Source organism: Doryrhamphus excisus, chromosome 6, assembly GCF_030265055.1.
Source record: "Doryrhamphus excisus isolate RoL2022-K1 chromosome 6, RoL_Dexc_1.0, whole genome shotgun sequence".
In the NCBI taxonomy this organism is placed as follows: domain Eukaryota; kingdom Metazoa; phylum Chordata; class Actinopteri; order Syngnathiformes; family Syngnathidae; genus Doryrhamphus; species Doryrhamphus excisus.
In genome coordinates, this window is record NC_080471.1 from 7,776,857 (window position 1) to 7,793,385 (window position 16,529).

General features: G+C 40.4%; 1 protein-coding gene across 2 annotated transcripts in view; it reads left to right on the top strand.

Annotated features, from left to right (window-relative positions):
• mon2 (MON2 homolog, regulator of endosome-to-Golgi trafficking) overlaps positions 1-13,751 on the top strand; it is a 43,908-nt gene extending 30,157 nt beyond the window's left edge. Inside the window, exons 27-35 of one of the 2 annotated variants that reach the window (XM_058076273.1) lie at positions 241-384; positions 3,437-3,454; positions 7,005-7,133; positions 9,643-9,833; positions 10,929-10,989; positions 11,077-11,200; positions 11,306-11,513; positions 12,783-12,865; positions 13,117-13,751. In XM_058076273.1, the coding sequence (XP_057932256.1) occupies positions 241-384; positions 3,437-3,454; positions 7,005-7,133; positions 9,643-9,833; positions 10,929-10,989; positions 11,077-11,200; positions 11,306-11,513; positions 12,783-12,865; positions 13,117-13,283 (1,125 nt within the window). In that variant the 3' untranslated portion in view covers positions 13,284-13,751. The remainder of the gene's footprint in view (positions 1-240; positions 385-3,436; positions 3,455-7,004; positions 7,134-9,642; positions 9,834-10,928; positions 10,990-11,076; positions 11,201-11,305; positions 11,514-12,782; positions 12,866-13,116) is intronic. The other variant, XM_058076274.1, reaches the window with a different exon arrangement.
• Positions 13,752-16,529: the final 2,778 nt, after the last annotated feature.

Below are 16,529 nucleotides of genomic sequence, written 5' to 3' on the forward strand. Positions count from 1 at the left end.
TAAAGATGTTCCTGTTTAAAGGACAAATGTAAATGCCACTAAATTCTTCTTTCATTTAGTTTCCAAGCAGTATTCCATCACATATCAGAATTATAAATCTAGACGTTTATACTCCCCTTCTTTCTCACATTTCTGTGTGACATTACATCCAGGAAATAACGCGTGGGCCTCGGTCAGTGATGTATTCCAGTATGTAGTCCCACGGTGGATGTCAGCAGTGTTTGTTCCTCCCCGCTGCAGGCCATCTGTGTGGGCCCGGAGAACCTGCAGGTCATGTACCCAGCCATCTTTGAGCAGCTGCTGCTCTTCGTGGAGTTCTCTTGCAAGCCTCCGCAGTACGGCAGGATGGAAACCAAACATGTGGCCAATGCCAAATACAACCAGGTACCATTCAGTCAACAATCAGTCCTTTTTGTCCTTTTTCATCTGTCATGTTCTTACTCATTTGTGATTTTTTTTTTTTTTTATAAGCCTGACATGTTATTTATTCGTAACTTGGAGCCATGTTCCCTCCCCCATGCTTCCTCTTGCTGGCTCACTTTCTAACAGCTCGAATGCTTCCCAAAAGAAACCCATTGGACATGTTGACCTTGAGCCATAAGTGTCTTTCTTGTTGTCTGAGTGCACTGGAGCCCCTAAAGTCACGCAGTTTTTCACAGTGTCATCATGACGTCACACAAGACGTACATTTTTATTAGTATCTAGGCCAGGACCATTCAACCAAACTGTTCTGGGGGGTCGCTGGTTGCATCAAACAACATATGCTTTATACAGCAACGCTGTTCACTCCTGTTATGCACCCTCGATATGCTTGTTTTTGATATTGTGTTTAAAGAAATATTATTAAAAAAAATATCCATATATCGCCCAGCCCTAATTTGATCCCTTACTGACTTTATTGGTTTGCCCACTAATAAAGACCATCATGATCATTCTATACTTTTAATGGAAGGTGTATTCTAACATGCAGAGACGAAATTGAATTTTTTTTTTAAAGAATATATTTTAACTAATTTGTATTTCATTGAGCGAAATAGTATTTGATCCCACTAGCCCAACGCACTTAATACTTGGTGGCAAAGCCTTTGTTTGCAAGCACAGCGGTCAGATGTTTGTTGTAGTTAACCACAAGCTTAGCACACATACCAGGGGGAATTTTGGCCCACTCTTCTTTGCTATTAAGGTTGGTGGACTGTTGTTGGCAGCTCCTTCCCTTGATGTGAGCCACTCCTTTGTTCTCATGATCATTGCCACCCCAAGAGATGAAATCGTCTGTGGAGCACCAGACCGAGGTCCAATGATGGTCATATTATACTTCTTATATTTTCCAACAGTTGCACCAATGGTTGTTACTTTAATACCCAGCATCTTGCTAATGTTTTTGCAGCCCATTCCAGATTTGTGCAGGTCAACAATCCTGTCTCTGAGAGAGCTCTTTGGTCTTGGAGAGTTTGGAGTCTGTCTGTTTGATTCTGTGAACTGGTGTCCTCAAGTTCTTCAGTTAACAAGTTGATTGGGCATGTCTAACTGGTCTGTGAAAGCCAGAATTCCTTATTCATATTAGAGGATATATACTTATATAAATACTTATTTCCCTCAATGAAACACAAATGAATCAAATTCATTCTTTAAAGTTATTTTCTGGATGTTTTTTTTCATGTTTTGTCTCTCCATGTTAGAATTCATCTACTATTAAAAGTATAGAATGATCCGGTCTTTATTATTGGGCAAACCAGCAAATCAGTAAGGGATTTTACTCTCACTGTACATGCAAAAACTATGGAATTTGTAACTATATATTTTTTTTAATTAAACAATGACCATATTTCCAACAGTGATAGGCATTTACGTAAAATACAAAGTTATTTACAAATGCACGTGTATTTTTATCATTACTTCCATCCCAGCTTCCCACAGCCAATATCTACCCTGCCCATGGACAGGTAAACCCTTAAACTCTAAACCCTGCTTTACATTTCAGGAGCGATCTGCTATATTTAAGGGTCTTTGCAAAAAGAAATCCCTGTGGAACATCCGCTATACCAGGGGTGGGCAAACTACGACCCGGGGGCCACATGCGGCTCACAAAGCGTTTGGATCTGCCCCCCCAGTTGCTTTCTAAGTATTTCAACTTTTAACATACAAACTGGCAACATGACTTGCAAGTCGGATGTTTTAGTTAGTAAAAATAAAAAAAAATGAAAAAAAATGCAAATTGTAATTAAATTAAATAATTTGTTTAAAGTGCTCCTGAAAAAAGGGACATGAGAACATACAGCTGATAGTATAACACTTTTACAGATAAAATTGGACAAAAAAATTCAAGGAAAATTATAAGCATAAAATAGTGTGTGTGTGTGTTAAATATATGTTCTGGCCCTGTAGACATGACAAAACACGACTATAGTCACATTTATACTCTTTTTATTTACAACATATTGTGCAACTGCAGGGTCTTGAGACACATGCTAACTCGTAAACTAGAGAGCTAGCGACCTAAACGGTAGCCTTCAAGTTATTTCCTTTAAACTTAAATAGCCAACTATTAAATACCACTTCCACACGGATAGAGAGTTAACAGAGAGTAGTTAACAGTTATTTAACCTTTAACATGAACATTAATCAAACGTAATATTGTTTTCTGGGTACATGATACCATACAGCATCCATATCAAACTTGCGCGGGCCGCACTAACATTAAACTTTCATATCAAGGCGGGGGCCTCAAACTAGTGTGCTGCGGGCCGCGTGTTTGAGACCCCTGCTGTACACTGTTCCCACGTTTATCGCGGGCGGTTAGTTTCCCAAAATAACCCACATTAAGTGAAATGCACAAAGTGGCTATGTTTTAAAGCTGTGAATCCCACCACTCACGCGTATTTCACATGCCTTTTTTCACTTCCCACAGTGCAGTTCTTAAAGGGCCAGGCTCAGCCTGTAACAGAGTTAATACACTGTCATTAACAAAAAAAAAGAAGCACTAAAGAAATTCTGTGAATCCGAACATTGTCCGACTGTAAGGTTAAGAATAGTAAGAGTTTGACCCCGGAACAGCTAATTCACTTTCCATTATTTTCTAAAGCTAAAACTGCACCTCAGTGGAAACAAATCACTTTGGAGGCTCCATTGTGCTTTCTCTTCATCATCTAACACTCTTCATCATGCTAGTAAACATTTCCATGACTAATTGTGCCTGATTTCCCCATGTGGCTCTGTCTTTACGTTGTTGTAAATGAGAGGGTCAGACAGCCAAACAGAAGTTGCAGGTGGTGGTTATCATCTGCTGCCCTAATAAATCTGTCTGGATGACTCCTCTGACTCATCCACACCACAAAAAGCGCTCGGATTGTCTACATGGAACAGCACTTTTAATGGCCACATCTCTTCTCATTCTGTTTCCCGGGACCACTCACTGACTGGATAACCGTTGTTTTAGATCCAGCTGTTTGCCCCGGTGAGTTCCATTATCACCCCCCCCATCCTCCTCCTTTATTTGTTACTCTTCCTTACTGCACTGTACTGCTGGAGTGTTCAAGCTTCTCCTCCGTGGAAGCCATGAGAGATCTTGCATGGGATCCTCTGGCTCGCTCCAGGTTCTGCCTGCTACTCACACTTCTTGTGCGGTGTTATCTTTGTTGATGTTGATTATGTTTGTGTGGTTTCCCTTTATTTCTTTTCCTACTTTTACTTTGCTTGGGCTGATTTCTATCATATTAACGCCGTTCATAATGTATTTTACCAGGAAAGAAAGGAAAGGAAAATGAAAATATTCAACTAAAAATACATGTTTTGGTGTCTTGTTAAAAAGTCCAGAATGGCAAGTGTAAACATTGACACACATTGTATATTAGCTCATATTTAAAGCCTTCATGTCTTGCATCATGTTACTGCCATTTTTTTTTGGCTTTGCTATCAGCCTGGTTTCTTCGGGACCTAAGCTAACCTGAGTCCTTCTACAACCTGTAATAATATTACCAGTTGACCAGAATCTCTTCCTCCTGGCTGGACATTTTAACAGCTTTTATATACTATATATTGTGGAGCAGAGTAATATCTTGATGCTACGTTTGTCTCTGTTTAATAAGATACACACTCACTGGCCACATCATTAGGTATAACTGGCAGCGTACCGACATGCAAAACACAACATTCTGGTTAATTAATAACACCTCAAAACTCTGTAGCTCATTTAATTGTGCATGATTGCCTAACGAAGTGGCAGGTCTCTTTTGCAACACAGCAGCTCTAACATTGAAGTCACTAACACGTCTAAACATAAGCCTTTTTTGTTGTCTTTATGTAGATAATTTTTTTCGTTTTTGTAGTTTTATTATCATATTTATTATTATTGTTATTAATATTATTTAGTAAAGTATTATTTCTTAAAATTCATAACAGTATTTATCAGTTACTGTGTGTGAGTGTGTACGTATGAAATGTAATATTTTATATTGGGTGCAACAATACTATACATCAGGGGTCTCAAACTCAATTTACCTGGGGGCCACTGGAGCTAGGGTCTGGGCAAGGCTGGGCCGCATCAGGTTTTCCAAAAAAAAACAAAACACATTTATTAAAAACGGAAAAACATACAAACTTTTTCAGTGCTTTGGTTCCGATTTTCTACAATAACAACTCTGATAAAACATTCCACTGTTCTCAAATATCTTAATTTTTATTTTTCTGCACAAAATAAGATGAAAAATAAATAAACAAATCAAGAATAAAGAAAATCAATCAATCAGTAATAAATAAATATAATAATAATAAAACGGCAAATAATAAAAACTTAAGAAACCACATATAGTTGGTGGGTAGACAAATTATTTTTTTCAGATTTAAAATGAACAAAGCATTATTAGAGCCCTATAGACATGACAAAACACGACTATAGTCACATTTATACTCTTTTTATTTACAACATATTGCGCAACTGCAGGGTCTTGAGACACATGCTAACTCGCAAACTAGAGAGCTAGCGACCTAAACGGTAGCCTTCAAGTTATTTCCTTTAAACTTAAATATCCAAAAACGTACCACTTCCACACGGATAGGGAGGTTAACTATTAACAGTTATTTAACCTTTAACATGAACATTAATCAAATGTAATAATTTTTCTGGGTACATGATACCATACAGCATCCATAACAAATATTATAACATTACATAACATAACATTAAACTTTCATATCAAGGCGGGGGCCTCAAACTAGTGTCCTGCGGGCCACGTGTTTGAGACCCCTGCTATACATGTATGTGATGGAGATCCATGTTGCTCATTCCTAGTTACTAGCACAAAGAGCAATGGGATCGATGTGGTAGTTTCAACTACTGACGCGTGAGCACGCCAGCCACAGTGATGAGCAGCTGTGGCAAGGGAGGAATGACATGACGACCCGGTCATGCCAAGGTGGCAACCTGTAGTACGCCACACATGTGTACCAAACAGTCACCCCTGTATCGAACGCTTCAATACAGAGACACATATTGTTGCACTCCTAGCATAAATATTGTAAATATAATATATATATACACACACTGAGGAGGCTCCTGGCCATCATGGACAACCAGTATCATCCGATACACAGCATCATCTCACTACAGAAGAGCAGTTTCAGTGGCATATTACTGTCACTGACCTGCTCCACTGAAAGAATGAGCAGATCATTCCTCCCCCACGCCATGTGGCTTTGCAACACAGCAGAGAGGGAGTGATAAAAGCACACTGGACTTATTCAATTATGATGTATTAATATTACTATTATGATATTATTTTTACAAATTTGATGGGATCTTTCCCAAATTTATTTATTCAGTATTCTTATATACTTATTCTATTTTCTTATTTTTCTTGTCTCTCATACCTTGCCTTGGTTGAATAACTTCAGTATGACAGAGCTGCTGCAAATGTGAATTTTTCTTGGAGATCAATGAAGTATCTAATCTATCCATCCCATATACAGTGTTCCCTCATTTACCGGGGAGGGGGAGGGGTTCCCAAAACAGCCCTCAATATTTTTTTTTTCAATTATCATACAATTTATACACTTTTCCCAGAAAGGCATTTAACATTTTCTCACATTTCTCTATTGTTTAAACATAAAAAAAAAGACCCCTTCAAACCTTTGAGATCGGACACAAGAAAGCATTAAGTATTTCACTCTTCTGATCATGCCTGCTATACATTCTTTACTGTGGTGTTTTTGTATCCTTGTTAAAACATGCCGCCGATTAATTTATTAATTAATGGCGTTCTACAGTCGCATAACTTCTACATTCCTTCGGCATGTCTAGAAGTCCCTCATCTGCCTTTTGGGTGCAGAACATTTCATCAACATTATGGGTTGTGTCAGGGATAAGCTTTCAAAGATATAAAGACTGCAAGCCAGCATTTCTAAATAATAATAATAATTTCTTCTTAAGTTGCTTGCCTGGGTAAATAAAGGTATCATTAAAGGCCCCCGGGGACATGGCAGGGTGGCACGAAGGTTACTGATTGGTCTACAGCCAATCAGGACACAGAAGACCGTGGGCGGTGCAGAGACGAGAGAAGAAAGAGACAGACAATCAATGTCCCACAATGTAATTATTCTTAAAGGGCAAGGTTCGGCCTTTAACCGCGATCATATATTGTAACATTTTTTAAAAAGGCACTAAAAGTGCACACACAAAACAGCGAACAGTGGTAGAGCAAGGGAACACTGTATATCATATATATTATATACGTATATTATATATATATGTATATATATTGCTCAAGAAAAAAATAAAACCCTATGTATGTATGTTTACATGGCGTATATATATGTATATATATATATATATATATATATATATATATATATATAAAACATAACATGCATTGCTTTTTAAAAAAGTGAAAACATGTTTAATACATACACAGTTTATATTTTATTATTATTTATTAAAATATATTATTATAATATTAAATTTTTTTTTGCACTAAAGTTTTTGTCTCCATGAAATGTTTTCCTCCCTGCAGGCGGAGTGGGTTGCCTTAAACTACGTGCCCTTTGCCGAGCGGTCCTTGGAGGTGGTGGTGGACCTGTACCATAAAACGGCGTGCCACAAGGCCGTCATCAATGAGAAGGTCCTGCAGGGCATCATCAAGGTGGGCCGTTGTTAACCTTACATGCTAAACACAGGGGGTCTGTTACAGCGTCAATGTTTATTTGGCTTTTATTTTGTAAGCTGCTAATTATTGTTCAAAATGTCTCCGAAGGTTGTGTGTTGTGCTCAGGGGCGTTTTTTTTTTTAGGTCTAATAATAGCTTCAAGTACACGGTGTTTCCTATTTGATGACTTCAGCAAAATGCCAGCCTAGCTCCTCCTTGCATTGCTTCTGAAATCGTGGGGCGGGGTTCCCGGGGGGGGTGCTTTCATTTTAATGCAGACCTATCACCAAATACAAATTTAACATGCAATTTGACTCTTGAATACGCTTGTACGCTCTCCATTTTCCTGCATTTTCCTGCTTTCAATCTTTACAGACAGATGAATGAATATTTACGATCAATAATTTCATGGCGGAGGGTGGCACAGCCCACGCAGTGGTAATTTGGTCCAACGCACCACTGTCTGCAGCCAGTTCGGTAGACTGGACTGCACTGAGATGGGTGTGGCAGCACATCAGGGAAGCAGTCCACATTTTCAGCTTGGTGCAGTGACAGTTTTGTGACAAAAGCGCTCCTAAGGTGCGCTGAAAGCTCGCCAGCCTGCACTTGGTCTATTCTTGGTGCAGGCGAAGCGCAGCCCGCAGATTTTTAAGAGTGTCGAAATTGGAGCCCAATATACTATTTTATTTCGGTGGCTATTTTTCTACAAGATTGTTTACATTTTAATAAAACATATTTGGCTTTGACATTTGTCTAAATTCTGTTTATGGAAAAAAAAAATCAAGATATATATCGTATATCGATTGTATTGGGATATGAATATTGGTCCATATTGCCCAGCCCTAATAGATAAATTTCAGCTAAATATCAGTTCTCAACAAAAAAGGGAGAAAAAATTATTTTTCTGAAAAGATAAATTTCAAGCATAACTTCAGCTTTAACACAAATTTTGCCATATATATATAATATATATTCAACCAAAATGTCTAAACCAGGGGTCGGCAACCTTTACTATGAAAAGAGCCATTTCACCCACTTGCCCACTAAAGAAAAATAGCCTGGAGCCGCAAAACGTTGTATGTTTAAAACAACATTGGAGGGGAAAAAAAAGACGAGTTGGAGTACTCTTGCTAGTACTGGAGATAAACTTTTGTTTTTAAATGAGCTCTAATTTATTTTTTAGAATCGTCAAATAACTCATTAATAATAATTAATAACTCAAATAACTCAAAGTATTACTCATTTCCCTTCATGTTAACCTGTCAGAGAGAACTGGATAGCATCCTGTCTGCTCATTCAGTCACCAGTCAGAACTCAGTCAGGATGCATTCATGGTCTCACACAAAGTTGGATTTTTGTAAACTCATAACAAAGACGTGCATTTTCACCACACGGGTGCTAAAAAATATTCAAGCATTGCAAAGGGAGCCGCAACAAAGAGGCTGGAGAGCCACATGCGGCTCTGGAGCCGCGGGTTGCTGACCCCTGGTCTAAACAATGATGCCACAACATAAACATCAAAAAATAGAAATGAAAAAAAAAATATATTTTTTTTTAATATAACAATTTTAGAACACAATTTTCACATATTGCAACTGAATATGTGTGTGTGCACTTCTGCCACCTTTTGGCTGTTTTTTCAGCTTAAAACCACACCAAACATGCTCTCTTCTATTGTGGAGTTGCATAATCACTTCTCTGTCACCCTCTCGCAAAAAAACAAAAAACAAGCAGCAAATCAGGTGACCTTGGTTTGAACCCGTGTGGCGTTTTACATGTTCTCCTCGCTGAGGTTTCCTCAGGGTACTCCCACAAAAACATGCCTTTTAGGTTAACTACGAGCTCTTAAATTGTCCATAGGCATGAATGTGAGCGTGAATGGTTGTTTATGTGTATGTCCCTGTGATTGACTGGCGACTCGTCCAAGGTGTACCCCGCCTCTTGCAAAAAGTCAGCTGGGATAGGCTCCAGCGTACCCCCGCTACACTAGAAAATGGATGGACATTTATTTGTGTTGTTATACTGTATATTATCATCACAGTGGTTTATATGTTCTCAAAATAATATCTTTGAGCATCAATTTGTCTGACAATAAACATTTCATAACACGGTGATTCGATTAAGTAAAAAATGCTGATTGTCCAGTCATATTTTTTCATCGTTCGATCTGTATAAATTACTGTTAAAATCTCCTTTTTGTCTTGTTTTCTTGGAGCCAATCGGATGTCTCATGACACCGTTACACAATAACTAACATCTTTATTAACTATTACTGCAATAATAGTAATAAGGTCTTAGTTGTCTATGTTGCAGTTTTTATGGTTATCACAAAAAATACATTTAAAAGTGCAGCCATATTTTGTGGAAAATTATGTTGAATTCCACAAAATCCACTTTTGCCGCATATATTGAATGCCACCTACTGCACACGTTCCTTCAGTGAGCAGTTTTTCAAGTTGTCAATGTTGTCAATGTTAGCATGAATTAATTCCCACAACTTCTCCAGACACTGAGAATGCCGCTGGGTCTGAAGTACGCGTGTCCGTCGGAGAGTACGTGGAAGCTGGCCGTCTCATCCCTGCTGAAGGTCCTGTCCATCGGGCTGCCAGTGGCCCGACAGCACTCCTCCTCTGGGAAGTTTGACACCATGTGGCCCGAGCTGGCCAACGCCTTTGAAGACTATCTCTTTACCAAAAGGTACGCTTTCCAACAGGTTGTTGCTAAGCCTTAGCTCAGTGTCCACTTTGCTGTGGCGGATCATTTTCTGGATGAGATTTGAGGCTACATGCTATGCGATTTTAATGACAACGGTTCATGGTACAGTTTATTGTGCAACATAACCGCAATGATATGAGTATATTTAGATAGATAGACTTCCTTTATTGCAGGGGTCTCAAACACGCGGCCCACGGGCCAAATGTGGCCCGCAGGACACTAGTTTGAGGCCCCCGCTTTGATATGAAAGTTTAATGTTAGTGCGGCCTGCCAAGTTTGATATGGATGCTGTATGGTATCATGTACCCAGAAAAAATTATTACGTTTGATTAATGTTCATGTTAAACGTTAAATAACTGTTAATAGTTATCCTCCCTATCCGTGTGGAAGTGGTAAGTTTTTGGCTATTTAAGTTTAAAGGAAATAACTTGAAGGCTACCGTTTAGGTCGCTAGCTCTCTAGTTTGCGAGTTAGCATGTGTCACAAGACCCTGCAGTTGCGAAATATGTTGTAAATAAAAAGAGTATAAATGTGACTGTAGTCGTGTTTTGTCATGTCTACAGGGCTCTAATAATGCTTTGTTCATTTTAATCTGAAAAAAATAATTTGTCTACCCACCAACTATATGTAGTTTCTTAAGTTTTTATTATTTGCTGTTTTATTATTAATATTATTATTATTAATTTATTCATTACTGATTGATTGATTTTCTTTATTCTTGATTTGTTTATTTATTTTTCATCTTATTTTGTGTAGAAAAATAAAAAGTAAGATATTTGAGAACAGTGGAATGTTTTATCAGAGCTTTTCTTGTAGAAAATCGAAACCGAAGCAAAGTTTATTAATTTTTCTGTTTTTAATAAAAGCGTTTTTTGTTTTTTTTTTTGGAAAACCTGATGCGCCCAGTCTCGCCCAGACCCTAGCTCCAGTGACCCCCAACTAAATTGAGTTTGAGAGCCCTGCTTTATTGTCTTGCACAAAAACACAGCAGTGAAATTGCCAACATTTGAAATGTTGTTGCCTGGCTCCCTATTACACCAGAGACTAATTTCTATTTCCTGTTTGTGTTGTTTATAGTTCGCCTCCAGACAATTTGTCCATTCAGGAATTTCAGAAGAATGAAGCCATTGACGTTGAGGTAAATAAACAATAAAAGCAGTATTACGTTGTTTGTTTGTTTTTTTAAATCAAGTTTGTCAGCTTTGTTGTGTTTTTCATATCTTAGGTGGTCCAGCTGATCAGCACAGAGATTTTACCATTTGCCAATTTCATCCCCAAAGACTTTGTTGGTCAGATCATGGCCATGCTCAACAAAGGCAGCATCCACTCACAGTCGCCTTCTTTCACAGGTGACATGCCATGTTACCTGTACAATTATTTCATAGTATGGTTACCCTGAGCTGGATCTAGGCGTACCACTAATGCTACTTGAACCACTGCTTGACAATAAACAGAAGCTGAGATCGACGTACGGATGCGGGAGGGCTTCTCCAAGGTGTGCTTTGAGACGCTGCTGCAGTTTTCTTTCAGCAACAAGGCTTCCACGCCGCAGGAGGGCTACATCTCACGCATGGCGCTCTCCGTGCTCCTTAAGAGGTCGCAGGACGTCCTCCAGCGCTACGTGGAGGATGAGCGGCTGAGTGGGCGGTGCCCCCTGCCGAGGTATGTACAACCCTGTTAATATTTAAAAAGATACATTCCATTATCTTCCACTTATCCGGGTCTTGGTCGCAGAGACAGCATTCTCAGTAGGGAAGCCCAGACTTCTGGGAGGACACCAAAGCGTTTCCAGGGCAGCTGTGAGACATAATCCCTCCAGCGTGTCCTAGGTCTGCCCTGGGCCTTTCAGACGCTTGTATCCGCGATCTCGTTCTTTCAGTCATGACCCAAAGTTCATGACCAGATGTGAGGGTGGGATATAGATTGACCTTCCGTCTCAGCTCTACCAAAACGGTACAGCGACCGCATTACTACAGACGCTGCGCCGATCCGCCTATCAACCTCACGCTCCTACCTTCCCTCACTCGTGAACAACAGACTCGAGATACTCCACATCGTCCGCAAATAGCACAGATGACATCCTAAGGCTCCTGAACCGGACTCCCTTGACACCTTGGCTGCGCCTAGAAATTCTGTCCATGAAAATTAAGAGAATTGGTGACAAAGGGCAGCTTTGTCGGATGCCAAAGTTCAGGCTCGAACTTACTGCTGACGATGCAAAGCAAGCGCCTGCTCCGACAGTTGCAGACTGCTACTGTAAGGAAGGAGCAGACATGTTGATAGCAACTAAAAAAGACATAGAGACATAGACATAGACTTTCTTTATTGTCATTGCACAATAGTACACAGCAGTGAAATTGCCAACAAAATGTCATTGCCTGGATCCCATGTAATAATAAATAATAAATAATAACGTGGAGAATAAATAGATGACATCAAATATGAACAACAATGTACAACATAAATAGTAATTTGTACAAATAATTTAGAATAAATAACAATAATTTAAAGTTTTGGTTGTGCGTGTGGGCAGGTAGAGGGGCTTATTTGGCATTGAGCAGTCTGATGGCCAGGGGGAAGTAGCTGTCTCTAAACCTGGTTGTTCTACAGCGGATTCTGCAGAGCCTTCTCCCCGACGCCAGGCGGGACAAGGTGTTGGATGCGTGTTTTCTCATAGTGAATTATTTCATCTGAAAAATGGGGCGAATGGAGGAATAAATGTTTTGATACAAAGTTTACAGGTTTATGTTGAGGGGTCCTGTTCATTTAAGAGTATTTCACAATGAGTTGCAAAAAAGTACACTGTGGAAGTACATGGAAGTGCAGGTGTTAGTTCCACTAAAATGTTAATGACGTTCTGAATGACACCATTTCCAATGACTAACGGATAAGCTGTGTCTTGTTGTTTTTTTTCTTTTTCGTCCTCTTAAGGCAACAAGTGACAGAGATCATCTTTGTCCTGAAAGCTATCAGTACATTGATGGACTCGCTGAAAAAGACCCAGCCAGAAAACGGTGAGTATCAAAACTGTTAAACGTCTCCCCCTCTTGACAACTATTTGTGCCCAACAAGGTCAATTAGGAGAAATCGTTTCTTTCCGCTGCCGCTGAAGATTGAAGTGAGACATTATTAAAATTGCGTCCTGGATGTGCCCTTCAGGATGTTTGTATTAGGGAGCGAAACTCATTTCCATGTGCCCGTGGGAATCATTTCAGCGAGATTGCCTTTGCCGTCGCAATTAATCTGCCCCTCCTTTGTTCGGCAGTGGACGACAACACGTGGGCTCAGGTGATCGCCTTGTACCCCACCCTGGTGGAGTGCATTACCTGCTCCTCATCGGAGGTCAGCTCGGCCCTGAAGGAGGCCCTGGGGCCCTTTAAAGACTTCATGCAGCCCCCCATCACCAGGGTGGTCCAAAATGGAGACTCCTGACTTTTTTTTTTTTTTTTTTTTTAATGATGAAGAAATCTTGAATGTGTCTTCTTGATCCATGTGCTTTAAAAGTGCACACACATGAACTCCACGTGAGCTCCATCCATGAGGACACCCAAAGTGACCTGAGATTCAAGAGCACCCCCTCAGGCCAAAGCAGATGATTCCTCATTTTTACATGCATCATTGGCTGCACCTCGCCTTTCCTCCTCTTTCCCCCCATTCTCATCTGACTGACCGCAATGTTTCAAAAAGTCAATGTACAGCGTGAGTTGATGTATTTAGGAGGGACAACAAGAAAACAACGAGGCCTTATGGGTCTCAATATGAACACTTCGGTTTTTTTGCAACATTTTCAACAGTGACGATTTTATGCAAGCAAACAAATCTGAGCTGCAACATTCCATGACATCACTAGCCGGCCATCTTGTGAAGGATGTAGTCAATAAATGGGACAGTTCTACAGTCTGTGGGCGTCGCTGTGCGTGTGTGCATGACAGTTGTCACGTATTCAATTGCTTTTCATGAGGGTTTTTTTTTATTTGAGGGAAACAGCTTTCAGACTAGCCTCCTGAAACGCAGTTGAATTAATCACTCGTAATACATGTATTATGGGTGCATGAGAATTATTGGACTGATATGTGGGAATTATGACATCCATCCATTTTCTATACCATTTATCCTCACTTGGGTCAGGGGGGTATACTGGAGCCTATCCCATCTGTCTTCAGGTGAGAGGCGAGGTACACCCTGGACTGGTCAGGAATTATGACATCATACTGATAAATCCGATATCTTTAAAAATAGCTCAGACGAACGATACTGTTATAAAAAACGCACCAATGAGGCAAGATTTTGCTCCTGCCTGTCGTAACTTCCCCTGAGCTCGCTGGTAAACAAACATTCACTTTCCAACAAATACATAAGAAACATAAGGTACAGTTGATCAAATCCAAATTTGTTCAAAGTATTTACCTCAAGGTGTGTACAGACGGCAGTTAAATCTAAATTTTAAAGGAGATAGAAAAAACTTGTTGGTAATAATTACCATATTTCTCTTGAGAAGCATGAAGTTGCAGGTTTGACAAACATATATTGTGCATCTCTAACATGTTGCAATTGCTAAAATGTGTGCGAAGTGATAGACAATGTAAAATAATTAATCCTCAATGCCGCTTGAGGGGACCAAATGTGCGCATTCTTTTTTATTGTTGATATATTGGTCAGTTTTTACAGCTCAAACAAAAACAGTACAGTAGTGTACTTGAACGCCCCCAGCGTGGGTTATATGAGGTGGACACAGAGGGGCGGGGTGGAGCAACTCCCGAGTAGGCGGGGCTTCGCTCTTTATTTCAAGTCAGAGCACGAGCGCCAAGCCACACTACCACACCAACGGAAGACCAATCGACTAGCGGAAGGCTACGCCATGAAAAAAAAAAAACAAAAAAAAAACGTCGCTCTTTTTTCTTTCTGGTTGACTTTGACGACACATCTTCATGACTTTTTTGTTGTCGGCCGTGTACTGGCTGAGGTAGTAGTTTGTGCTGTTGTTTGGGTTGTGACTGTGCCCGCTATGGAGATGACTGCGCAAGCTACTGCCTTGCTAGTGCTAGGTGCCTCTCGCTGCTGCTAGCCATCCCCGGGAACAAGCCTGTGTCCTTCCGTCTTTTGACGCTATCTTCAGGTAAAATAGAAGTTACAAAACACAATATTCTCTTTTTTAAGACGGCTCTCGACCATGTTTGTTGATTGTAACCGTAAATTCTAATCGTAAAAGACTTGTTGCCCTGTTTTCAGTATTTCGTTAAATAAAGTAGTTCACGAACCGTGGGGAAAGCTACTTCCTTGTTCGTTATTTTTTTTGACGGTTAAAATGTGCTTCTAAAATGGTGGAGAGTGATTCATGACCTTAGTGTGTAATTTATGCAGCACGCCTTGCTGTGTGTGTGTGTGTGTGTAGCGTGGCAGAATGGCAGCATGTAGGTCAACGGTGCTGTTGCTATGTGGAGACGAGTGACGTGGCTTGTGCTGCCCACAAAGGTACCCCACAATGCTGCCTTCACGGCCCTCCTCCGTGTCCTTTCATCCATATTGTGCTGTAGCTAGATGCAATACAGCAAATGTGTACAGCTGTTGCCGTAATAATCGGATTAGTATGCTAAATCTGGATGGCATTTGCCTCGCTTGAGTTGCAGACCACATGATCCGCTCCTCTCTTCTGCAGGCGCTGCTGGCGTCGGCGGTGTCCTCACTGAGGTCAAGCCAGTGGGTTGTTGATGGAGGGCATGCGTTTTGAAATGCTCTCTTCTGCAGCCCGACAGCATCTGGCGACTCCACGGCACATTAGTATAGCAGGCCAGTCAGGCTAGGCAATTGGGGCGGGGGGTCTTAGAATGGATAATGAAATGGGATGGGCCACTGTCTTAACCCATGATGCACCTCGGGGTACACCAAAGTGTACATTCTGCTTAACACAAGCATTTGTGCGTACACTATTTTGTCCTCGGCGTCGATTTGGACTGTAACCACTCACTTGTCACAGTGTTCGTGAAGGTGGGCAGTTTTGCACCCCCCTGTCAGGGGCCGCTTTGGGACCTAAGGGTAAAACGTGTTTTTTTTTTTTTTTAAATACCCCCAATTGCTCCAAAAATAACCATCCATTAATTTTCTGTGCCGCTTATCCTCACTATAGGTAATGGGGTATGCTGGAGCCTATCCCAGCTGACTTTGGGCAAGAGGCGGGGTATACCCTGCACTGGTCGCCGGCTAATCCAATCACTGGATCCAAAAATAAAAATGCTTTACAGATCAATCTCCCTGATCTAAATAATGTACGATAAACGGGTCAATTTTAAACTGACTTGTTGTTTTTAAATGTCATCATTCTATTGCATAGAGTGTATTCTAGTGTATAGAATATGACATTTGCATATATGTAGGACACTCTTTACCCTCTGGGCCAATTTGGTCCCATTTACTCCCCATATAACTACAGATTTTTTATGCACAGTGATGCTAATGTAATGTTTTTTTCCCCAGGGCTGCCTTTCAAAATGCAAACAGAACATTTTTTGGAGAAGGCCCATTTCTGGAACCGAAGGTAACTTCATTTTGGATGGTGCCTTTGACCTTCACAAGATAAGAAATATGTATGAGTTGACACTCACCAGTGTTCTGTGACTGGCGGTCCGCACTTTCTGCCCACTTGCATCTGTGCTGATAACGCTCTGCACATTCCACTCATGC